At 39.2% G+C, this 24,247-nt stretch overlaps 1 protein-coding gene across 1 annotated transcript; it reads right to left on the reverse strand.

Moving 5' to 3' along the window:
• Nucleotides 1–1,874: 1,874 nt before the first annotated feature.
• NAE1 (NEDD8 activating enzyme E1 subunit 1) lies at nt 1,875–23,914 on the reverse strand. Its single transcript, XM_012189881.3, has 20 exons — nt 23,826–23,914; nt 20,160–20,263; nt 20,011–20,071; nt 18,786–18,816; nt 17,914–17,985; nt 17,607–17,686; nt 16,931–17,040; nt 15,203–15,312; nt 13,783–13,845; nt 13,091–13,154; nt 12,688–12,779; nt 10,832–10,891; nt 10,612–10,745; nt 9,007–9,082; nt 8,727–8,766; nt 7,400–7,486; nt 6,600–6,692; nt 4,182–4,296; nt 4,044–4,093; nt 1,875–2,111 (listed from the first exon to the last, which is right to left on the reverse strand). The coding sequence occupies exons 1-20, from the start codon at nt 23,876–23,878 to the stop codon at nt 2,002–2,004; spliced, it is 1,605 nt and encodes a 534-aa protein (XP_012045271.1). The 5' UTR covers nt 23,879–23,914; the 3' UTR covers nt 1,875–2,001.
• Between the last annotated feature and the right edge of the window lie 333 nt (nt 23,915–24,247).

Consider the following 24,247-nt stretch of genomic DNA (forward strand, 5'->3'; position numbering starts at 1 on the left):
TGTTAACATGAAAACCTTTTGGAAATCTACATAGCACCCCCAAAATATCAGAAAGATAAATGACATCATTCTGTGGATAAGGCTGGCAGGGGTGAAAATCCCACAATAAATGCCACCACTAAGTAGCTGACAGTGGGTTCCCAGCTTGGACTCATCCGCGTGGAAACATTCCTCTAAAGCAGGCGAGGCAGGGAAGAAAGGGCCAGAATACAAGTAACGTTAAACTTTCTCTTACAATACTTTAGGTTGAGAAGTAACACTAGATCGGGTCCAGAAACAGGCTGCCAGTACCAGGAGCCATTTCACTACATCAGCACTCCCAGCCTCAGCAGCCTGGAGCCACCGGTCCACATCCACCCGCATCACCTCATCCCAGTTTCCAGAAGTAACTGATGGACGTCTTTCCTAAGAGGAAGGGCAAACTACACCCTGTTTCGTCAACTGGCGCTCCTTAACCCCCCATGGCGGAGAAGCCAATGGCACCCCACTCCAGTACTCTTGCCTGGAAAATCCCATGGATGGAGGAGCCTGGTAGGCTGCAGTCCATGGGGTCGCTAGGAGTCGGACACGACTGAGCGACTTCACTTTCACTTTTCACTTTCATTCACTGGAGAAGGAAATGGCAACCCACTCCAATGTTCTTGCCTGGAGAATCCCAGGGATGGGGGAGCCTGGTGAGCTGCCGTCTCTAGGGTCGCACAGAGTTGGACACGACTGAAGCGACTTAGTAGCAGCAGCAGCAGCAACCCCCCTGGCCTGGCTCACCTAAATAGCTGGAGGAAACTCCTTCTGAAGAGCATAGGTGGTCCCTCGGGCCTTTCCCTCTTAGACCAGGGTTCTCCAACTCCTGCAGTGAGCGGGGCGCTGGTTAGCGAACTGAGGCCGGCCCCACCACTTGCGATTCACCCGCAGGACAGTGGGTGGGTCCAAAAATCAGTCCCTTTAACAAGCCCTCCCCCTCAGGTGATGCAGGACATAGGGACCCACACCCGATCTGAGAAACGACCTCCGAAGCAGCGCACACAGGGAGATGCCGGAGATTTTGAAGTACTATCGGACCGAAAACTGCCAGGGTCTAGCCTCCTAAGTGGTACATGACAGTTCTTTTTCCCTGTGGGGGCCGCAGCCGGGGAAGGCCGCCGCCTCAGAAAGGCCCCTTCCCGCCAACTCATTCCATCCCCTCTTGTGGGTCTGTTAAGAAAGTTAAGGCGAGGTGTGCCGCATCCCAGACATTCCACAGGAGGCGACGGGCGGGTTCTCAGGAGGGGATGAGGCATGGCCCGAAGGCGCAGAGAGTGGAAGCTGTGGCCTTTACCCTGAAGTCGCAGTGCGTTGGGTTTCGCCCTTTCTCCCTCCACGCGCGCCTACTTCGACGCCGGACCGTTTCCCGCCGAGAGGACGGGAGCACTTCCGAGGGGCGGGACTTCCGGCCATCCCGCCCCCAATCGGAGTCAAATGCGCGCAGCCGCTCACCAGCATTCCAAAGGGCCGGAGTTTAGTAACTGTGCGCCCTGCCTTCATTCTGCTCTTCCAATCTTCCCTCTCCCTCCCCTTTGTAGCCTGCTTTTGTTTTCTGATAAAACTATACATTTGAAATATTTGTTTTCTTTAAATTGTATTAGTTTTAGCAAATAGTGATATTTACTAAGATCTCCACAGCTAAAATCGGCACATGCCTTAAATTCATTATTTAAGCCTAAGGAAAAAATATTTTAAGCTGTTTCTAATGTAACACATTTCTATAAGTAACTTTGAAATAGCAAGCCAGAAATAATGAACTCAATTAGGAATGGATAACTTTTATTCTCTGAGAAAATTGTTTCCTTCCTCTCCACCTCACCTCCCTGCGCCCCCCAAAGAACAAGATTACATTATTACAAATGAGAAAAATGTTTATTAAGGAAACAATTTAACAATTCTCCCTAGCAGAACTTGACAGACTAGGGCACAAACTGAAGACAATTACAGTTTCAGTCATTAACACACTATAGGGTGCTTATTCTACAACTGAAAAGTTGCTGAAGTTTGTGACATGCCACTATAAATGTAAGTATTATTAAAAATTACAAATTGTTTGGTGATTATTTTGATAACCTCTTGAGCAGCAGCTCCTGCAAGGAAAAAGGAGAAAAGCAAATCTTTGAAAAAGAATTTTAAAAATTATATAAATATAAAAATACTCAATTCTGTAAAGAAAACCTTTCCTTTCCAAAACCAAAGATGTTTAACAATAACCCAAAACAGACACAACTTACTGAGTCATATCAAAACAAGGGACTATAAGCTTTTATAACTATGTTATTAAAGGAAATAAAAAATTTGTTCTATACATTCACACCCTGAAATATTATGCCATAGTTTAAAAGAAAGAAGTTTTTGAAATTATGGTGGTTTAAAAATATTGGCAAAATATATTACACAAGAAAAAATCAAACAGTATTATAAATTACTACATTTTTTAAAAAAGGCTTTTTTAAAGACAGAAAAGATTCTCAAAGGATACCCTTCTGTTGCATTTGAATCTTACCCTGTGCATGTTTTATAATAAAAAGGGGTTAAAGGATATTTGTAATTTGGAAAAGATCTATATTAAATACTGCTAGACTGCTATACTCAGTAACAGTCTGAGTACATAGAGATAGTAAGAAGTTTTAAAGTTACTATTCAAAACAACCTGTCTTCCCAGGTACCTGCAATGCAGGAGACGCAGGAGACATGGGTTCTACCCCTGGGTCAGGAAGATCTCCTGGACAAGGAAATGGCAACCCGCTCCAGTATTATTGCCTGGAAAATTCTATGGGCAGAGGAGCCTGGCAGGCTATAGTCCATGGGGTCGCAAAGAGTCAAACACGACTGGTATGCATGCACATTCAAAACAAAACAATAGAAAACAAAGAAACAACAACAAAAAACAACTAAGAAAACAATTTATCATCTTTTATAATCTGAAGCTTCTGCTTTCACATTCATTCATTCAATAAAATCAGACTCTGCCCTGTACCAGATACTGTTCCAGGCACTAGGGATACAGCAGGGAACAAAAGACAAAAATCCTTGTCCTCATGGATTTTACTTTTCAGTAGTGAGGAAGAGAGAATTTACAAACAAGTAAAATGTCAAGTGACTAAGAGCTAAGGAGAAAAAGCAAAGGGTAGGGGGGATATGAGTGCAAGAGGAGGGACTATTTTAAATCAGGGAATCAGGAATGGCTTCACAAAGATAATATTTAAACAAAGACCCCAAAGAAGTGACTTGTGCAGAATAATAATAAGATGCACATGTTGTAGACCAAAGGCATGTACCCCAAAATTTGTATGTTAAAGCCTTAACCCTCAATGTGACCATATTTGGAGATAGTCTTTGGGAGGTAATTAGGTAACTAAGGTCATGGGGAGGGGCCTTCTAAGAAGAGACACTAGAGAGCTTCTGTTCCATCCACCCTCACCTTCCTGCACAGAAAAGAGGTTATGGCACACAGCAAGATGGTGACTGCCTACAAGCCATGAAGAGACGGAGAGAGGCCTCACCAGAAACCAATTAAACCAGCCCTGATCTCAAACTTCCAGCCTCCAAGGAGTCTTATGAAAGAAGATATTGTTGAATTGGGTCATGAAAAACAGGTAGATTTTAGACATGCAAGAAAGAGGGAGATTTAGGGCAAATGGGTCCAGAGAGGGGTAAAGATTCAAGGAGCAGGCAATCAAAGGGCATATCTAGGGGGAAAGCAAGTAACTTGAAAAAAACAAGGAAAGAAAGGCTGGGTAAAACCAGAACACAGAATGAAGGACTCTGGATTTGTTTTCTGAGGACTTCTATAGTGTATATGTGTGTACTGGTAGGTCAGAAGGTTAGTTAAGTGAGAGAAACAATCAGAGCTATGCATTAGAAAGATTAATTATGCTTCAGGACAGCAGTGGGAGAGATAGAAAGCAGGGAAACCAAGTGTGCTACACTGACCTCCTTAGTTAAAACAGCTAGGAAAACAAAACTTCACAACTGTACTATATAACAACAGGTGACAGTCTTCTGTCTCTGGAACTTACCCCCTAAGAATGCAGCAATGGTGTGTGGTTCAGCAGCTCCGTATCGGCAACTACAGGAAAGGATGGTGACAAGAAAACAGATTAGCCATATGACACAACAGTACTGTCTCATATGCTCCCTAAAAAAAAAATACTCACAATTCATGGACATAATCGTCTTTCACCATTACAGATAATCCATATTCCTGAAGGAAGCTAGTGAGACAAGACTTTAACTTTCCTATATCTTCTTCAACTTGATAGTTAGACACTCCTAAAAAATATATATATTAAAAAAATTATTTTTCATTGAAATAAATACATGATTCAAAATTGTTGACTGCCTCTTCTATTTAATCCAGTTTTAGCTGTTTAGTCAAAACTATAAATCTGAAAAAAGAACAAAAATAATGGAAAGTATGAGACCAATATTTGCAACTATCACAAACCTGTAACAATCAAAGAAACCATCTAAAAACCTATTTAACAGAGTTTAACAAATCTGCTTTGTTCAGTGCTCTATACCCAGTATCTAGAAGACTATCTGACACATAGTTGGTGCTCAGTGATTTTTTGATAGAACTGAATAAATGAGAAAGTAATGTCCTATATATACACACACACACATCCTTTATAAAAATTCTGGTGTTTATTACCCTTTCTAGGAGATTAAATGACACTAAAGACATAAAGCTATAATAATAAGTAACACTTATGGAGCATTAATAGACACTGGACATTGTTTTAAATACCATCTGTATATTACTTCATTTAATCCTCACAACAACCCTGTGAAATAGACACTATTATTATCTTCATTTTATAGATGGGAAAACTGAGGCACAGAGAGATCAGGTTATTTGCCTGAGTTACTTAGCTCATAAGTAGCAAAACTGCGATATGAGCCCAGGCAGTTCTTAATGATCAAACTATCAAAGGGAAGCTATTATTATTACTTGGAAGGAAAAATGTAATTGCCATAATATCCAGGTACTGTTAAATCCCTCTAGTTTAGTTTTTAACCCCTTTAGTTTAAAAACTATCATTATTCCTTGTCCTCAAAATAGTAGCATCTACTCTTTATTAAGTACTTATAAAAAGCTAGGCAGTGTGTTAAGTGATTTTCATACATCATGTACCTAACCCTAACAATCTAACAGGGTATTATTATCACCATTCCATACTGAGAGAACTGAGGCTTGGAAGGAAATAGTGACTCACCCAAGATCAAGAAGATAAGAAGTGATTTGAACCTAGGTTTAACTCCAAAGTCTGTGCTCTATATAATAGCTAATTTCCCAAGATGGCTCCCCAATGAACGCCTCTTCATGCCCTCATGTGGTCCCCATCCCACTCTTAATCTAAGCTGACTCTGTTAAGCCAATAGGACATAAGTGATGCTCGAAAGCCAAGTCATGAAAAGCCTTGTGCCATTGACCTTAGTCTTTTGGAACTGTTAACTCTGGGGAAGGCAGCCACTATGTAAGAAATCTTGAACTGCCATGCTGAATGGAAGCCCCAGTGAGCCACAGGGGAGAGATGCCTGAGCAGCCCCCAGCAGTTCCAGATACCCTGGCTGAAGTGCCACACATGTGAGTGAGTATGTCTTCGTGGATGACTCCAGCCCCAGGTGTCCTGCACCTCCGTTCTTGGATGACTCCAGCCCTAGGCATCATGCATCTCCATGGGATGCCCTTTCCCCAGTGAGAACTATCTAATTGAACCCAGCCAACCCTCAAAATCACAGACACAATAATGGATTGTTTTAAACTACTAAATTTGGGGATGGTCTGTTATGCAGAAGATAACAAAAAATACATTTTAAGCAAACAATACAAATAAAGCAGTACATTTATTTGATGTTTTATTCTTTTTCCTTTTCTGGTAAGCTTGCTCATTAACATTATAACTCGGGTATACTACATCAGTTGGGGCAACAGGCTTTATGACACACCCAGAATGTGCTGCTATGCAATAATCCTGCACAATTAAAACTATCATCTTAATAAAGATGTCCTGGACAACTGAAGACCTTGGAGCATATGCCAATTCCCCAATTACTACATTTATAGATAACAAAAAATAGATACTGAGCAAAGAAACATCTTCAGGGTTCTGAGTTCAGAAGTCACTGGCATACTTCTTGTGATTTTTCCCATTCTACCAAATCAAACTCAGTGTGAATCTTAGAAGTCAGCTATAGAAACTAGCAGGAAAAAGTTTTATCCTATATGCAACCAACCAACAGTACCCTGAAATAGTTCAGAATCAAATACTGTTTGCAGTTGGTTACACTTGGCCTCACTGAGATGAACCATTTGTAAACTGTTTCCAGTGTGAATTCAAGCATTGTACTACTGTAAATACCCCAAGAACCCTTCAAGATTTCATTCCATTTAAGTATTTATTTAAGATTTTATTGGGAACTCCCTGGCAGTCCAATGGCTAGGATTTGGAACTTTCACTGCTCTGGCCTGGGTTCAATCCCTTGTCAGGGAACTAAGATTCCGCAAGCCATGCTGTGAAGCCGAAAAGAAGTGTTTTCACTGTATTTGATAATTTAATTGCTATCCTTACCTGGATATCTACCATGCTGTTTATGAAATCTATCAACAGCCCGTAACATTAAGTATAATACTATCTCATTATCTGGATTGTCCATGCTGGAAACTGAAAGGAAAAACATTTCAGTATAATTTGGGTAATTCATGATTTAAAAACAAGGAAAAACCGAATTTACTATATACTCAAGTTTCAGAATACAAGGTAATTCTATCACAAAATTTAAATATTTTGTAACAATAAAATAGAAAATGATACATAGTAGTAAAATAAAGGGAAATTTATTATTTAAATAAAGCCCAGTGGTATTATGGATAGTTAGTTATGGTCACATAATCTCTAATAAAGTAGTAAAATGCTAAATTTAGCTCTTCTACATATAACACCACTTACTCAGTGACCTAAATATGATTATATATGTACATTAAGTTTTATAGGCTTTGCTGGTGGCTCAGATGGTAAAGAATCCACCTGCAATGTGGGAGACCTGGGTTCAATCCCTGGGTTGGGAAGACCCCCTGGAGGAGGGTGTGGTAACACACTCCAGTATTTTGCCCCATGGCAGAGGAGTCTGGTGGTCTACAGTCCATGGGGTCGCAAAGAGTCAGACACGACCAAGTGACTAAGCACCACACAGCACACTGAGTTTTATATTTTGAAACTACGACCACTTGGACAGGCTTATAGAATAAAATTTAGAGTATAAATATTTATATTATCTTTATATTATCACCATACACTCTATTATACATACTGTTATACAGTATGTATAAAATATCATATCCTTAACTTGGCATCAAAAGGTTATTACTCACTAATTTCATCCTTGTTAACTGTATCCAAGCTGTATTCTTCAGCTAAGGATCGACATCTCACCACTCGAAGAAATGCTGAATTGCTGCCTGAACACAGGAAAGGCATGATGGAAGTAAATGGTTAAGATACACTAATATGCTGATTAAGAACAGAAAATTTTGTGTATCCTCTTTACAGACATAGAAATATGAAGAAGTGGCTCTAATGGTTAGCAGAAATGGCACTACAAACAAGCCATCTTAAATTCATGTTCTTGGCATTATAATCAGTTCAGCACTGGGTACATGGGTGACGGCACCTGTCTGAGCCTCAATTTTCATTCGTAAAATAGAAATATATTTTTTAACTTTGAGTTGTTCTGTGGATCAGAATTCCAACTGTATAAAGTAGATACCTAGCAGAAAGCCTGACAGGGCTCAATGAATAGTAATTTTTATTATTCTAGATAAGCAGTCCTGAAGAAGAGTGGTATATATAGTGTGCTCTGGGTATAAGTTAAGGCTTTAAAAACAAAAAACTTTGTATTATGAGAATTTTCAAATGTATTCCAGTAGAGAGATCAAAATAATATCCAAATACCTTCAAATACTCTCAAATACCCAATATCCAGCTTTTAATCTGGTATCATATAATGTAGTAGAACAAACACTAATATATAAACGAGGTGCAAGATTAGTAGTGGAACAAAAAAATCTAAGCCTAAACAAACATTGCTGAAGAATCTTAAAATGGATAATTTGAATACATATATTTTAAGAATGGGTAACATACAAAACATGCTTTTCCAGAAACAAGAGGTCATAGCTACAGGGAAAAATTCTCAGATGGCATATGAAACAGACTTTCTTATTCTTAAATTAACTCTTAAATACTCTGGGCCTACTCAAGAGTTATCAAAAAGACCCCAGGAGCCTAGCCTGAAACTAAACGGCAAAATTCCTAATTCTATCACAGTCTGATCAAATACTGATCAAAATTAGTATTTAAACCAATCTTGTCAATGTACATATGACTCAAGACTTCATATCCAAACTCTTCAGATAAGACTTTTCCAAGTTATTTAAAATTAATAACCTGAAAACGATTCTGCACTATTGATAATTTTCAATGTATCAATACAGATATGACCTATCTCTGACCAGTCTTAGAATACCCTCTCCTTTCATTATGAAAGAGAGAAAAAAACCTTACCCAATAATTACCTATATTGATACCACTGAGGCCATGGAAAAATGTTAATTTCAACCATTTAAAATTGCTGGGAACACTTCCCATGTCACATTTTTTATCAAACAAAATAAGGAAATTCAAGTCAAGGTGACTTACAGAGTAATTTTAATTCTTTCTCTGAAATGGACTCTGGTGCCTGTAAAGAGATAAATGCAGATTTTGCTCCAGTGTAAAAGAAAATCAACAGAGGGTGCAGCACAAAGCCAGTCACTATGACAGGCCTTCTCATTAGGCAGGCAAGTGACAGACCCTCTGCAGAAGGTCTGAGCCAGTGCCACACCCTCTCTCTGAGCCCTTCCTGGCTGGGTTTATGCAATGCAATCCGGCCCATGTGGAGCTGTACTGTCTATCAAAGGCACTGTGCCCAGCAGCTTACCTGGCCTATAGACTGAAGCAATTTGGCAACATGATTACCCACAGCAGCAGCATCTTTCTTTGCTTTTTCACGGTAACTGGAAAAGAACAACAAAAAGCTACTATTAACAAATATTTAAATTGCCAGATTTAAATATCACCATGAAGCAAACAAAAAAAGTCTTTCCCTTTCATGAAAAAAATACTGATCTGGCAATCTATGAAATGTGACAATGCCATGGAAATGCTACCAGTAGCACCTGTTAGTGGCTGGTGATGGACTCTGGGACTTCACCTAATACCTAGGATCTCTGAGTAATTAACAGCACCTAACTTAAAACCTGCCCTCCTGGAGAAGTCCATGATCCATGCTTCTCTGATAGAGGACCTAACAAAATATGCTGCAAAAGAACACGTTTAAGCTCCCTCGTGGCTCAGATGATAAAGAGTCTGCCTGCAATGTGGAAGACCCGGGTTCAATCCCTGGGTTGGGAAGATACCCTGAAAAAGGAAATGGCAATCCACTCCAGTATTCTTGCCTGGAGAATTCCATGGATGGAGGAGCCTGGCAGGCTACAGTCCATGGAGTTGCAAAGAGTCAGACACGACTGAGCGACTTCACTTTCACTTTTTCAATCTCCTTGAAGTCAAGTCCAAGGAAAGTTAAATCCTTCAAAACCGACCATCTAACAAATCCATGTAAAACTTGAGATGGTCACCCTCTAGAGATGATCAGTGTTAAGCTGATCACGTCTGATATGAGGTCATACTCTTTCTCTCAACTGACTTTTCCCAAGTTTTAAGTAGTTGAACTTTTAGGCTACGGCAACAAAGATTTGTTAAGAGAATGACTGAGATGAAGAGTACAATCCGTCTATGAAATAAAGACCTTCTCTGTGTGACATTATCTGGCCCTTGAAGAAGCCAGGCCAGTGGCCCTGCATTTATCCACAGCATACCCAAAGATACACAGGGGTATTATCTATTGAGACCCATCTTTATGACAGTGGGTAGCACATCTCTGTCTACAGTCATGAACTCTTTAAATTATGAAACATTAATGACAAAAAATTTATCAAAAACTAAAGTCTTGAAAGCTTTAAATTACAGATAAAAGAGAACGGAGCCATGGTTATGAGTACAGATCTGAGTTTCATGAATTCAAATCCTGGTTTTACCATTTACCAGTTGTCCTGCCCTGAATAAATGACCTCTTCTATGCCTTAGTTTCCTCACCTGTAAAACTGGGACAATAACAGTATCTCTCTCATAGGATTTTTGTGAATATTAAATTAGTTAATACATAGAACAGTTCATAGCACAGAATTAAGTGTTCAAATGTTGGGTTTATCCTGAAATATGAAAGAAAAAGTCTGACCCCCAGAAAGTAAGTGGGAACTCTCTATACTCTCTGCCCAATTTTGCTGTGAACCTAAAATTATTCTTAAAAATAAAATAAATTTTTAAAAACATCTGCCCTCTAAGTTTTTTAGCTTATTTTTAAAGTAATGAGATTATAACAAACTTTCATTTGATTTCTGATTTCTGGCAGACTGATAAAACATGTTCCTCTCTAATATAAACAGATTGATTTTTCTCTTACATAGCTTGAAGACAGGTGACTTACACATTTTGAAGTTTTATATATTTGCCTGAATCTGCAATCATATCAGGAATTGTGCCTCGAACAGGTAGATTTCCTTGACCCTCTTTGGCCACAAATTCCTTTAAGGCACGAGCTAAAATCCAAAATGTCGGAGTCTAAAAAAAAGAAAATAATAATATTAAGTGACATTTCAATTTGACCTGAAGGTTAAGGGGCACTAATTTTACTTGTTTGTTGTTACCTGTTTGGTGATATTTATGCAGCGATCATCATTAAATATATCTTCAATACTGCTTGGGATCTAATAAAGGAACACAAAACATTTACCTATACTAAGAATTTGCCCACCTTTATTTTCACTGTAATCTTCCAAACAACTTCAAACACAAACTTCTGATTTGGACTTTTATTCAGAATTATCACCAGATGGAGATTTGTTGGGGAAAGAGAGAATAGAAGAAAATCCCCTCCTGCCCACTCCTGTTAGCATTTAAAGACTGACCTATTTTCTTACATCATACATGGAGTAAAGAAGCAGCCTAATTTATAGTTATATTTGAAGACAGAATGAAGAAAACAGACATTAATCCCAAGCTAGATTTGTAATCCTTCCTGTTTTCTCAGCTTGTAAAAAATCTGAAACCCATATACCCTAACTACTGATGGTGGAAGAAGACAAGCACTCCAAAAAAAGCAAGATAGTTAAGAACTTTTAATGCAAGCAAGAACATCATATGTTATAAAAACTATAGAAATTGTAGGCTTTGGTTCTACTGTTACGTGGAAAAAAGAAATTTCTTACTGGTAACTCTCTGCTTCCACTCCCCTCTAGAGTCTTTTGTCCTCAAAAGAGCCAGAATGTAACTTTTTTAGAACTATAAATCAGGTCACTTCATTCCTCTGCTCAAAACACTTCAGTGGCCTGCATTGCCTTTATGATGGGGCCCTTTCTGCCTCTCCAAACCTAAATTCCTCCCACCACTTTCCCCCTTGTTCACTTCATTCCAATCACTGTGGCTTTCATACCTATCCTTGAACAAATGCCAGGCGTCATCCCCCTTCTGGGCCTTTGTACTTGTACTTCCTCAGCCTGAAAAGCTCTTCTTCCAGACCTCTGCATGTCACACTTCACTTAGACTTCTGCTTAAACACATCTCCTTCAAAGTCTCCCTGGTCCCTCCCGATCTCAGACCTCCTCCTTCCCCACATGCTCTACCCCTTTGTTCTGCTCTAATTTTGTTAATAGCACCTAGTACATTTGTCTGTTTGCTTAGTTCACTGTCCCCCAACCACAGAACCTTGTTTGTTTTTTTTCAGTTGGGATAAATCATACATTCAGTGAAATGCACAAATCTTAAATGACAATTTGATGCTTTCTTGTAACTATACATATACTTTTAACCATTACTCCAATTGAGACATTAGAAAATTTCTATCACCCAAAAAACTGTGTGATTCACACAGCACATACTTTTAATCACTCAGCAACACTACCTCACTGTCTCCAGAAAGTTTGTAATGACACCTTAAGTGCTTTCCTAACTTGAAAGGTAGCGTTTTTTGCTGTTTTAAACTATAAGAAAATTCTAACTTAAACTACCAATTGTGTTATTCCAAAGTTCCCCCAAAACTTCACTGGTCAGACTTCAACAATAAAGTCCTCCAAGTAATTTTTAAGGTATATGATGTCATTAAGAACATCTTCCAATGTATTCAAATAATTACTGTTAAAAGCAAATACAAAAAAATAAAATAAAAGCAAATGCAGAGTAAGATTTAACTTTTCAGGCAACACTATTTGGACCAGCAAAATAATACCTTCATTATATAATTCCTACCCCTAAACCCTTACTACTCACAAATCATGTACTTCAAATAATTATGTAAATCTGTATAAATATTATATGCTGAAGCACTGACATCCATTTTAACAAGGACAATACAGAATCTAATAAAAGAAAATTAAAGCTGTATTATAATATTAATTTCTAACCAACTATACAATTTAAGAAATATTAAACCTAAAATCAACTATTTCACCTACGAGGACTTCAGAAAACACCTTTTACTGGTGAATACTTCAGCAGCTCTTAATACCTGAGTTGTATTTAGTGCTGTATTCACATTTTTAATAGCTTCTTCAAAATTCTCTTCATCTTCTGGAGCCCCATTTTCATTCTTTAAAATTCCTATTAAAATAGAAACTGATTAGCAAAGAACAGCCCTTTTCTTTTCATTCCTTCTCTTTCCCCAACATTAAGGAAATAACCTTGTCAGATTCAGAAGGGAGGACTGGATATTGAACCTTAAGAAGAAATACAGCTTATCATTATTCATTCTTAAAATTACACAAGGAGTGGTTCCTTAACCTCCCCTGAGGAAAATAAAATAAAAGCTCATGATGGCATCATCCAACAGAAGTGCTGACAGAAATACAATAAAATCAGCTTCAAGCAATCTTTTTAAACTTTATACGAGGTTTAATCAAATCCCAAATTACCTTGTCTAATCAAATCTCTGAAGTCTTCTTTTTCTTTATATGTTTTAGGTATTCGTCCATTGGTCTAAATTGGGTTAAATAAATTTAAATATAGTTGTAAAAACTCAAGATATGGAAATTAAAAGTCCAGTGTCCCCCCATTTTCCCATGAGACTGCATCAGGTAATCAATACCTTAGTGAAACCAGCTGACTTGACAGAAAATAAAACGTGTGGGCCATTTCTCTACATTCATTCCTCACTGCCAGTTTCAGAATGACATTTGTTCAAATTTCATTTTGTTAATAAAAATGTCAGTATCAAAAGAGAAAATGCTAGATTCAAACTGAAAAACACCTACCTTTCCTATAACCCCACAAGGAAAAAATATCAGTCTCCCATCCCCTCCAGTGAAATTCTTTATAATAAACTGAAAGTCCTTTCTCAAGAAAGGAAATACTGGAACTTCCCTGCTGGTCCAGTGGTTAAGAATCTGCCTTCCAATGCAGGGGATGTGGGTTCAATCCCTGGTCAGGGAACTAAGATCCCACATGCCGTGGGACAACTAAGCCTGCGCCACAACTAGAGAAGCCTGTGCGCAAGCAACAAGAAGTCCCATGTGCCAACAAAGATCCCACAGGCCACAACTATGACCCAACACGGTCAAATAAATAAATCTTAGGGAAAAAAGAAAGAAAGAAAGAAAGGACATACTTCACTATACCACTGTGCTAAGTATTTAGCTACGATCACAATCCATGGAGTGTGGCTATGGTCCTAAAAATAAACAATCAAAGAAAATATCAGTATTAGTTAACATTTATTTTTCACTACACCATATCATTTTCAACAAATTCAATAATATTTTACTCAATTATTCCACCATGTTTGCATCTCTCAGTATATGTGGAATAAAGAATGGAGGAAAAACGAGCTGGGTTAATAAAAATTGCTTAACAAAGCTTTTTGAGGCAGTGTCCAATTTAATCCTAGTAAGGCAGGTATATACTACAACTGTCCCTTTTACCATTCAGAAAACAGTCTCAGAGACTGCCACTCAGAAATAAAGCTCAAGTAGAGCTTCTCTGATAGCTCAGTTGGTAAAGAATTCACCTGCAAAGCAGGAGACCCTGGTTCGATTCCTGGGTTGGGAAGATCCCTTGGAGAAGGGGTAGGCTACCCACTCCAGTATTCTGGCCTAGAGAATTCCATGGACTGTATAGTCCATGGGGTCGCAAAGAGTTGGACAGGACTGAGCGACTTTCACTTTCACATCTTGATTTCAGACACCAAGCCTAGACTAAGGACAAAGGATCTTTTTTGTGTTTGCTGATGAACCAAATACCTGCACTTTAATTAATGTGTAGGTAGGAAAATACACATATATGCCTTAAATTACATGGCCTGTTATAAATATGATTATTTCTATAATGAAATATGCAGTTGCCTTGGTAATTCTCAAACTCTAAAAATAAGTTTCAACAGGAGTCAATTTCAACAAACACCCACCCCACATTCAAACTATTCTAAAAAGTATATCTCTTTGTTTAGGAGAAAAGAACCATGAAGAGGGCTTCTGGTACATGTCAGTGTCCAATCCCGTGGTTAGGACTCCCTGCTTCCACTGCAGGGGCACAGGTTCAATCCTTGGCCGGAGAACTAAGATCCTACGTGCTGCATGGCAAACACACACACACACACTCATACTCACTCACTCACTCACTCCAGTTTCTCGACCTGAGTGTTGATTACAGAGATATGTTCAGTTAATGTACTTTTCTTCAAAGTACATTAACTGAGAGAACTAAGATCCTATGTGCTGCACGGCAAACACATACACACACACACACACTCTCACACACTCTCACATTCACTCACTCACTCATTCCAATTTCTCGACCTGAGTGTTGATTACAGAGATATGTTCAGTTAATGTACTTTTCTTCAATAAAAAAGTTTTTAAATTTGGGGGAAAGATAGATTTAGTTAAAATAAATTAGGTACAATGTTGTTCCTGTGTGACTTGTGTGAACTGGATGAGTTTTATATTTTCTCACTTTGTAATTCAAAAACCTTAGGTTAAAAAAAAAGTTTTCAGTATACTTATAAATGAAAAGTCACACACACCACCAACCTTTTTTTCCATATGATCCAAATCATAAGACTGAAAATGTTCTCTCAGTTCAGGAAATGGCTTATCCAGTCGTAGATCCTCTAACGCATTATCTGGATGAGATTCTATTACTGTGAACCAAATAATCCCAAAAGATAAACTTATTTCCTTAGCAATATTGCTGCCAACATATATATTACAGTAACTTAGGAAATCTGTAATTTTTAAATGGACATAGGGCCTACAGGTTTTTCTCATTGTTTTGTTCATTACTGAGTTAAATTTCCATATACATATAAACTTATATTTTACTAAATGCACAAATCATAAGTGGACTACAGTATTAATAAAAATAAAATGAAGATTCCTTTAGTGCAGAATTTTCTTGTTATTATAATCGGAAAAGATGAAAATGTGTTCAGATAGCACCCAAAAACCTACCCTTCCTCCTCCCATGGTTTTCAACAGACAGCAGCACCCTCTACCTATGCCTCCTCCTTAGGGATGTGATGGTCTTCCTGGACTTCAAGCTTCCATGGCCAAGTTATCAGCCATGCCCCACATCCTGATGTCACTTCGTACACAGCCCTCCGTATAGGAGAGTATGGGGAAGTGTGCAATTTCAGTGAGTGTTTAGAGAGAGGCTCAGTTCTGTCACTTGCTAGCTGTGTGACCTTAGGCAAATAACTTAATCTCTCTATGCCTCAGCATCCTTATCTATAAAAAGCAGATACAACAGTATCGACTTTATAAGGATTTGGAAAAGAGTAAATGAAATAACCTACATAAAGGCCGGCATACAGCTGGCAAGCTTAACCTTCATTATCATCTCTCCCCTCTTCCCTATCCTCATAACACCTGCCCTCAGTCAAGGACACTCTCTCTGTCTTTGTCTCTCTCTCTTTCTCAGACCTAGACCACTGAAAATCTAAAAGCAATCCTTGCCTCCCACCTTTGTCCCTCCAAATCCATTCATTCTCACTGGGCTTCAGAGTGACCCATTTAAAACAAACTGTTTACCTTATCACTCTTCTCACAACTCTTAAATGACCCAGCCCTACTGCCAAAAGCTTATCCCCCAAAGCCACTCACTAGCTTCCCAAGCAGACATCACTTTTCAGTGATACTATCACTGCACTAACAGACGACCTGGCCCACAGCAATGTATGAGTCCTGAGTGAAAATCTTATGACGATTTAAAATCAAAATCGTGTAAGTAAGGGACTTGAGTTGATGCAAGCCTGCCTTTGAATGACTTTAGTCTCCTACTAACAGTTTCCTTGGAACAGTAGTTAGTCAAATACCTTGATTGTTGTGTGGAATTACACCTGAACTGGGGGAGCCTGAGGCCTATATAAGAATAGAATAGAAAACCGGTGGGGAAAAGGTAGTGTAACCTCTCTACATCAGTGTGACCCACATACTTTGGCTCTTGCCTGTGCCCGCCATACATGCCCTGTGTAGGTTAAGAGGCAAAAAAAGCTAGGTACTTGTATAGCTGCCAAGCCTCCTAGTAACACGAAGAAGCTATACCTATTTTATCTCCTGCTTTGTATCCTTCTATAATGCTTAGTAAAGGAAATAGGAAGATTAAAGCCTACTGACTCTGATTAGCACTTTGAACCTGTAACCAGAGTTTTGCTGCTATAAATTAACTTTGTGATTTCAAACTGACTTTCTTTATTATCCGGTTCCTAAAATTACAGCTAAAACAACCAACAGGAAGCCCCATATGTGCAACAATTTTACCTGGATGTTCTTTTATAATGATCCTCATATAACCAACTAGTCCATATGTCCTACAGATCAAGAGAGGGATTTGGGAATTCCAGAGGACGTCTGCTAAACGTAGTAATGTACTGTAAAAGAAGGCATGATAGACAAGAACATAAACAAATGGATAGATGCCCAACATGAAAATACCTTAAAATGAAGCAACTTCCTTACTAAATAATAAATGCAAAGATATATCTTTTGCATTCATAGAAACAGCATATTTACATAAAGATAGACTGAAAAGCAAGCAATTCCACAAGGTAGCAGTTTCAAAGTAATATATCTCTTGGACTAGAGAGATATGAAAGCCTTGTCTTTCGTATTAGGGAGAACGTTTACTGAAAACCATTTCTATAATAAAGAAGAAAATATATATAAAACCTATGTATCTACCCCCAAGCACTCCCTATAATTGTTTTTTTTTTCCACTAAAAAAATAACCAATATTCAATTTAACTGTTCTAAGTTTCACATCTCACTGTTTTTCTCTTCCCTATCTTTTTAATGCTGGAGATTTTAATTAGACCACTTCTAATTAAAGGTTTCTATTGAATTGAAGAATTTAAAAACCATAGACTCTGCAGAGAAAACAAAACTATGCAAATCTAATAAGAGGTTAAAATAAAAACAAATTAACTTAAAATTTTACCTTTCAGAAAGCTGAGTTGCAACCACAATGGTAAACCTACAGAAAAATGAAGGATCATTGTCTAGAAGGTTTTCTGGACTCTAAATAGGACAGGGGAAAGAAAATCCAACAATTTCACAATCATATTAAACATGACAGAAATGGTTAAGCTTTTTTAGAACAACTGAGGCAAATGCTGGACTCCAATGTTAAAATAATTCAACTTTGAACATAAAAATACAAAGATTAAAATTCTAAATTCCCAGGGCTCTGAATTACTAAAAAATTATATTTCTGTACAGAAATAATAACATATATACATATATACCTCTTCCACAAAACTCCCAGAGACATCGTTATTTAATTCTTGTAAGAATTCCATGGCAGCTTGAGCTCGGTTCTTTAAAAAACAAAGCATTTGACTTCAATTAGAAAAAAATGTGGTTAAAATGTAACCCCTTAATTTACAGATCAGGCAAACAGACTGTAAAACAAACCAAATTCCATGCATAGATATGAAAAGTCTGCTTTTCATAGTGTTTAAAAACTGAGACTAAACCATGATATTATTTAAAACAGAGCTAAACCATCATTATTCAGAATTCTTACATGGCTAATATGATTTGCACTCTACTTTTCTGATTAGGCAAATGACCAGAAAACTCCGGGTAGCAGGCAGGGATATTTTAAGTCATGTTTGGACTTATGCTAACCTTCCACATTTACAATCCTGAATACGAGAGGTCAGTCTTTAAGGAAACTACATACATAATACTATATAATACATTATGTAGTATATAATACTACACTAAGTTGACCAATATGGTTCTGTAATATTTTTAATATAAATACAAAAATAAGACACATTCTGACTAACTCTTGGTAAAAAATCTTAACCCAAATACCCCAACTTCTGACCATTAACATTACTTAGTATTTAGCTTTAATACAGGATACAATATAAAACTTCTAAGTTCTTAAACTACCATGCACATAAATCTTTACAAGATTGGAAAGAAATGAGATAATTAATTTTTTTCACAGAGAAGTAATAAGATCTTTTTAAAAACAGGTTATAATGATTTTAATACAATTTAACAGTTAACCCCTTTCAAAGCAAAGCTTTTCAAGCAATCAAGACATAGTGACATCACTAGGTATTCAAATACAACTATATTCTATTACAAACTGATTTTTTACCTTGCCAATACTGCTTCTCTGAAGGAAAAAACTAAAACAGAATAAAAAAAAATTTTAATGGTTTCTTTGACTATAAAGGGAAGGTTATGTGTAATAACCTGGTGCACTTCATTCATAGTTTAAAACAAAGTATATTTTAGTTTTAGACTATAACAGACTTCCTAGAGGAAGAAAGCTGAGTGAAAACGTATAACCAAAGACAGGCTAATAAATCAATGTTTCCCAAAATGTGTGCCATAGAGAAAAGGGTTCCCTGGCTTTCAAAAGTTTGGGAAACACCCTGCATTATATCCTCACTTGGAAATTAATAGCATACATAATACACAATATTAAAATCTTATACTAAGGAAATACTTTATAATTTGACCATGGAATGCATATGCCCATTTAACAGCTATAAATCTTCCCTAGAACCAAAGCTCCACAGACCCACCCTTGGGAAATGCTAGACTGCTCTTGCAGATAACTATAACGGATTTACTCAGGCTTTCTCCCACACATACCCTTATCATGTCCCAAGGCCCAGATCTGAGTCTGCTTCTCAGAGTCAGGGTACTCTACCCAAAGAAAGGCTAACCAAGCTCAGTATGAACCAAAATCTGATTTCCCTTGTATTTACTCATTGTTGTTGATTTTTGACAAATATGAGAGAACCCAGACTCCAAGCTCCTGAAAAGGGAAGCTTGAAATCCAAATTCAGGAATGCCCTGACAGTCTATATATGATCATCTTTAAAGAATGATATACAAGCCAACTTTAAAATGGCATTTTTATAAAGACAATGTAGTGTATGTAGCAAGAGATAAACCTCGACCAAGCTTAGAAGACACCACAAATAAAAGGCAGTTTTTATTATTTTTATAATCCCAAAATACAATTATTGTTAATTACATACTAATACTTAGGAATCAATTCAAGGACTTAGGAAGGATACAGATTTCACAAATTAAGGAATAATGATTACTCTTTGCATTAACAACAACAATAAAGACAGTAATGATGGCTATCTTTTACTAACAGCCTATTTGCCAGACAGCTTGCTAGCACTTTACCTATATTAACTCACTCCATCCTTGCCATAATCCTAAACACAGAGTTGACTTGACTTTCCACCTGAAAGTCAAGTCACCCTGACTGAGGAGGTGAAGCTGGGATTTAGGCCTTGCTCTCCCATGACAATGCACTGCCTTCCCTCATGAATGTATTTGAAAAGAATAGAACATACTTATTTCCAGCATCTTCTCCGCTGACCTGATTTCCATCAATAATTGTAAATGAACCAATACCTGGGAAACAAAACAGAGTCCGTCAAGAACATATGTTTCTAGTTAAAAACTTTAAAGAAGTAAATTTACAACCACAAAACTATCATACCTGGTAGCACCAAATTTTTAAGGATTTCAGTTCCTGTGGCTGTTGCGTTTATTAGGCAAACATGAGCAGATTCTAGAGCCTCCTGGCCATGATCACCCCACAACCTACAAAAGACACAAATTTAACATTTTAAAGAATTCCATGAAAATACAACTTTATTTGAATGGTGATTGCTAAAGTGTTCTTGCATCGAATAACTGATGTGACCCACATGGCACACATGTGAGACAGGAACAGCAGGAGGTGTTATGGGAATCACACAGCTGAGTAACCTGAGACAGACAGCTTGAGCCTGTCGTGGTTAAAGGAGAGGGTCAAATTAGAACTAGACACTAGGTCTTTCAGCTCTTAGTCCATTACTCAAGTCAGAAAGTCTTTATATTCATTAACATTAGAGAAGTACCTTAGATTTAAAACCTATTATTCTCTATTATTATTAAAACCTATTATTCTCAGAAGGCTGAATGCCGAAGAATTGATGCTTTTGAACTGTGGTGTTGGAAAAGACTCTTGAGTGTCCCTTGGACTGCAAGGAGATCCACCTAGTCCATCCTAAAGAAAATCAATCCTGAACATTCATTGGAAGGGCTGATGCTAAAGCTGAAGCTCCAATACTTTGGCCACCTGTAAAGACCCAACTCATTAGAAAAGACCCTGATGCTGGGAAAGATTGAAGGCAGGAGGAGAAGGGGATGACAGAGGAGGAAATGGTTGAATGGCATCACCAACTCAATGGACATGAGTTTGAGCAAGCTCCGGGAGATGGTGAAGGGCAGAGAAGCCTAGTGTGCTGCAATCCATGGAGTCGCAAAGAGTCAAACACGACTCAGTGATTGAACAACAACATTCTTTATTTTGGGCTTCCCAGGTGGCTCAACGGGTAAAGAATATGCCTGCAGGGCAGGGGACTCCGGAGACACGGGTTCGATCCCTGTGTCGCAAAGATTCCCTGGAAGAGTACATGGCAACCCACTCCAGTATTCTTGCCTGGAGAATGCCATGGACAGAGGAGCCTGGAGGGTTACAGTCCACAGGGTTGCAAAGAGTCGGACACAACTGAAGCAACTAAGCAGACATGCATCCTCTATTTTATTTCTCCTTAAATTACAGGGATCCAGTGTAATTTAAGATCTTGACATAATACTGATCCACCATGACACGTTCAAGAGTGAGAAAAGCTTTACCAAGAAAACTGAAGTACCATCTGAAAAGCCTTCACACTGACTTCTACAGGAGTGCTTTAAAATGTTATTCCCAATTCTAACAGCATGACTCATAAATGCATACATTAACAAACAGAAAGATGTAATAAGGATTAGAAATGTGTTATAACCTGAAATATGTTACATCTTGTCACACCAGCATATCATTAACAGGGCAAGATATGTGATCAAACAGGCATCATGACAGCTGGGCTAACATGGCAACCTTTGCCCAGAAAGCCTAATGTGTCTTTTCTTAACACAGGGGAAGCCCAAATCATTAGAAAAATGTCATAACCTGGAGGACAGAGACTTTAAGCTGCTTCCTGTCCGTTGTCTAAAGCATATCCTCTCCTATGATGTAGCCTGTACGTCCTCCAGAGTAAATCACAACTGTAACTGCCTCATCTGGTGTTTTATTTGCTGAACATCCATCTCTCCATTCCACTCTAAGTTCCATAAGGGCACAGACCACTCCCTACGTTCACCACTGAAGCCCCAGTGCTTGATACAGTGCCTTGTCCAGGATAAATAATCATTGAATAGTTGTCAAATGCATGGAGGATGAGTCTAGAAGAACCAGACAGACTGGAAACCTCTGTTTTTTTCCTACGAAAGTAGGGCACACAGAAAACACTTGGCATATCTGGTTGATGGATACTTGGGTAGCTGGAGAAAGAGCCTAAGAGATTATTGGTGCATCTCTAGGTAATACGTTTCAAGAAATGGCCCAAACAAAAATCAATCCTCTCCATTCTCTTGCTGGCTAAGGAAGGCAGGGCCTGCTGACTGCTAGCTGGTGGCACAATCTTGCTTGTAACTGCTTCCCTCTGACACTTCAAAACCAATAAACAGTTTTCACTGTTTGTTCCTTAAATGGACTCGATTTAGCAAAAACTCTCTTTTGTCACAGGTACTTAGTAATCTAAAATATTTTATCAGCTCTGTCATGTATGGTTACCTCTGCTTCAAAACACAAGGATCTCCAAGAATTTACAAGAGAACACAAGTTGGTTACAAAGTCTCTACCATCTTGCTTCTTTCCCCAGAAACTTTCCTTTCCCTTTCCCCAGGGAGCAGACCTTATCAGCTCTGGAAAAGCCAGAAGGCTTGAGTTTACATACTGGTTCAAACACATGGGATACTCAGGGCAGGTTATCAAACTTTAAAGAGTCAGTTTTTCCATCTATAAAGGAGACAGAATATCTGCCTTCAAGACTGCTCTCACAATTGAGTGCATAAAGCCCCTAACAACAGCACTAAGCCAGAGGTGCAAGCGAGTTCCGGTCCTTAGGGACATACTGTAACTTCTGGCTTGTGGGTCTTCAGAAAGGAGAGAGGCCATATAGTTGCGCTATTTCTGCTGCCTTTGGTGGTGGTTTAGTCTGTAAGTCATGTCCGACTCTTTTGTGACCCCAGAGACAACAGCCCGCCAGGATCCTCTGTCCATGGGATTTCCCAGGCAAGAATACTGGAGTGGGTTGTCATTTCCTTCTCCAGGGGATCTTCCCAATGCAGGGATGAAACCCACGTCTCCTGCATTGTAGATGGTCTCCTGCATTGCAGGTGAATGTTTTACGGCTGAGACACCATGGAAGCCCTTTAACCACATAGAAAATGCTCAATAAATAAGGAATGGGGAGTGTTAGGAGACAAGGCATGGGAGAGGAAGAAGTTAAGGACTAGCCGGATGACTTAGACCTACAGTCCATTAAGTAGATATCCATTAGTCCATTAGCCACATGTGGCTCCTGGGCACTAAAAATAAGGCTAGTCCAATTTGAGAGGCGCCAAAAGTGTAAAATGTTGGATTCTGAGGACAGAATGAAAAAATTGTAAAATATCTCTAATAACTTTTTATACTGATTATGCGTTGAAATAGTAATATTTTGCACATACTGGGTTAAACAAAATAAACTGAATTATTAAAATTATTTTCACCTGTTTCTTTGTCCTTTTTAATGTGACTACAAATATAAATATTATGTTACATATACACATATATACATGTGTTATATATACACATATATATAACTACGTATGTGGTTCATATGAGACTGGCATTATATTTCTACTGGACAGCGCCTGTTTACAACAATATCTAACATTCGGTGCTGCCCTCGGCGGCCGAGATGGGGTAGTCCCGAGCCCCTCACTCTGCAAAACCAGGAGCACAGCGAGGCGGAACCGGCAGCCGCCGCGGTGACCCGGCGGACGCTGGGGGCGGTGCACCTCGACCTGCACACCGCGTGGCGAGCGGGCGGGCGCGCCCCTCGGGGAAGGCGAGTGCCGGCCCTCGAGAAGCACCGGGGCCCCAGGCCGGAACCCTGGGCACTGGACGCACGGCCCGGCCCAGCCCAGCGGGAGGCCCGAGAGAGGCCCAACCGCGCCGCCCGCTCGCTTAGGCCCGGCCCGGACGCAGAGGAACCCGCTGGCCCGCCCGAATCGGTGAGCCCTGGCTCACCTCAGCTGCCGGTCGTACTTCTGCTCCTTTAGCAGCTTCCCCGGCTGCGCCATGGCCGCGCCCGCCCCACGGAGAACCGCCGGGCCACTACCGAAAACTGCCACCGCCTCCTCGAGCGCGCAGGCGCACTGAGCGCCCCTTTGCCGCGCCGTCTCCCGCGCGCGGCCGGCAGGGGGCGCCTCCACTGCACTGCGCACGCGTCACCTGTACACCTGGGAGTCTGCGGCCAAACCTCAGAAACGGGTCTGGTGACCACCGGTAAGGTAGTCGCGCCTTACCCGTGCAGCAGTCCTTCTGGTCGACCAATCCGTGACTTTGTACGCTCGGTAGTTGTGGGGAACTTGGGCTTTGGAATCAGGCAGATTTCGATTTTCACCACTCACTGGTTTACGCTCTTTACCTCTCAAATCCTGTTCTGTTAA

The sequence above is a fragment of the Ovis aries genome, chromosome 14 (genome assembly GCF_016772045.2).
Source record: "Ovis aries strain OAR_USU_Benz2616 breed Rambouillet chromosome 14, ARS-UI_Ramb_v3.0, whole genome shotgun sequence".
Classification (NCBI taxonomy): domain Eukaryota; kingdom Metazoa; phylum Chordata; class Mammalia; order Artiodactyla; family Bovidae; genus Ovis; species Ovis aries.

What these genes read in the sequence shown, in the direction of transcription:
- NAE1 (XM_012189881.3), bottom strand. Translation starts at nt 23,878, where the DNA reads ATGGCGCAGCCGGGGAAGCTGCTAAAGGAGCAGAAGTACGACCGGCAG. An exon ending in AAGTACGACCGGCAGCTGAG is followed by an intron (nt 20,264 to 23,825) that starts GTGAGCCAGGGC and finishes TGTCTTTTGTAG; the next exon opens with GTTGTGGGGTGATCATGGCC. An exon ending in GCATAAATATCACCAAACAG is followed by an intron (nt 10,746 to 10,831) that starts GTAACAACAAAC and finishes TCTTTTTTTTAG; the next exon opens with ACTCCGACATTTTGGATTTT.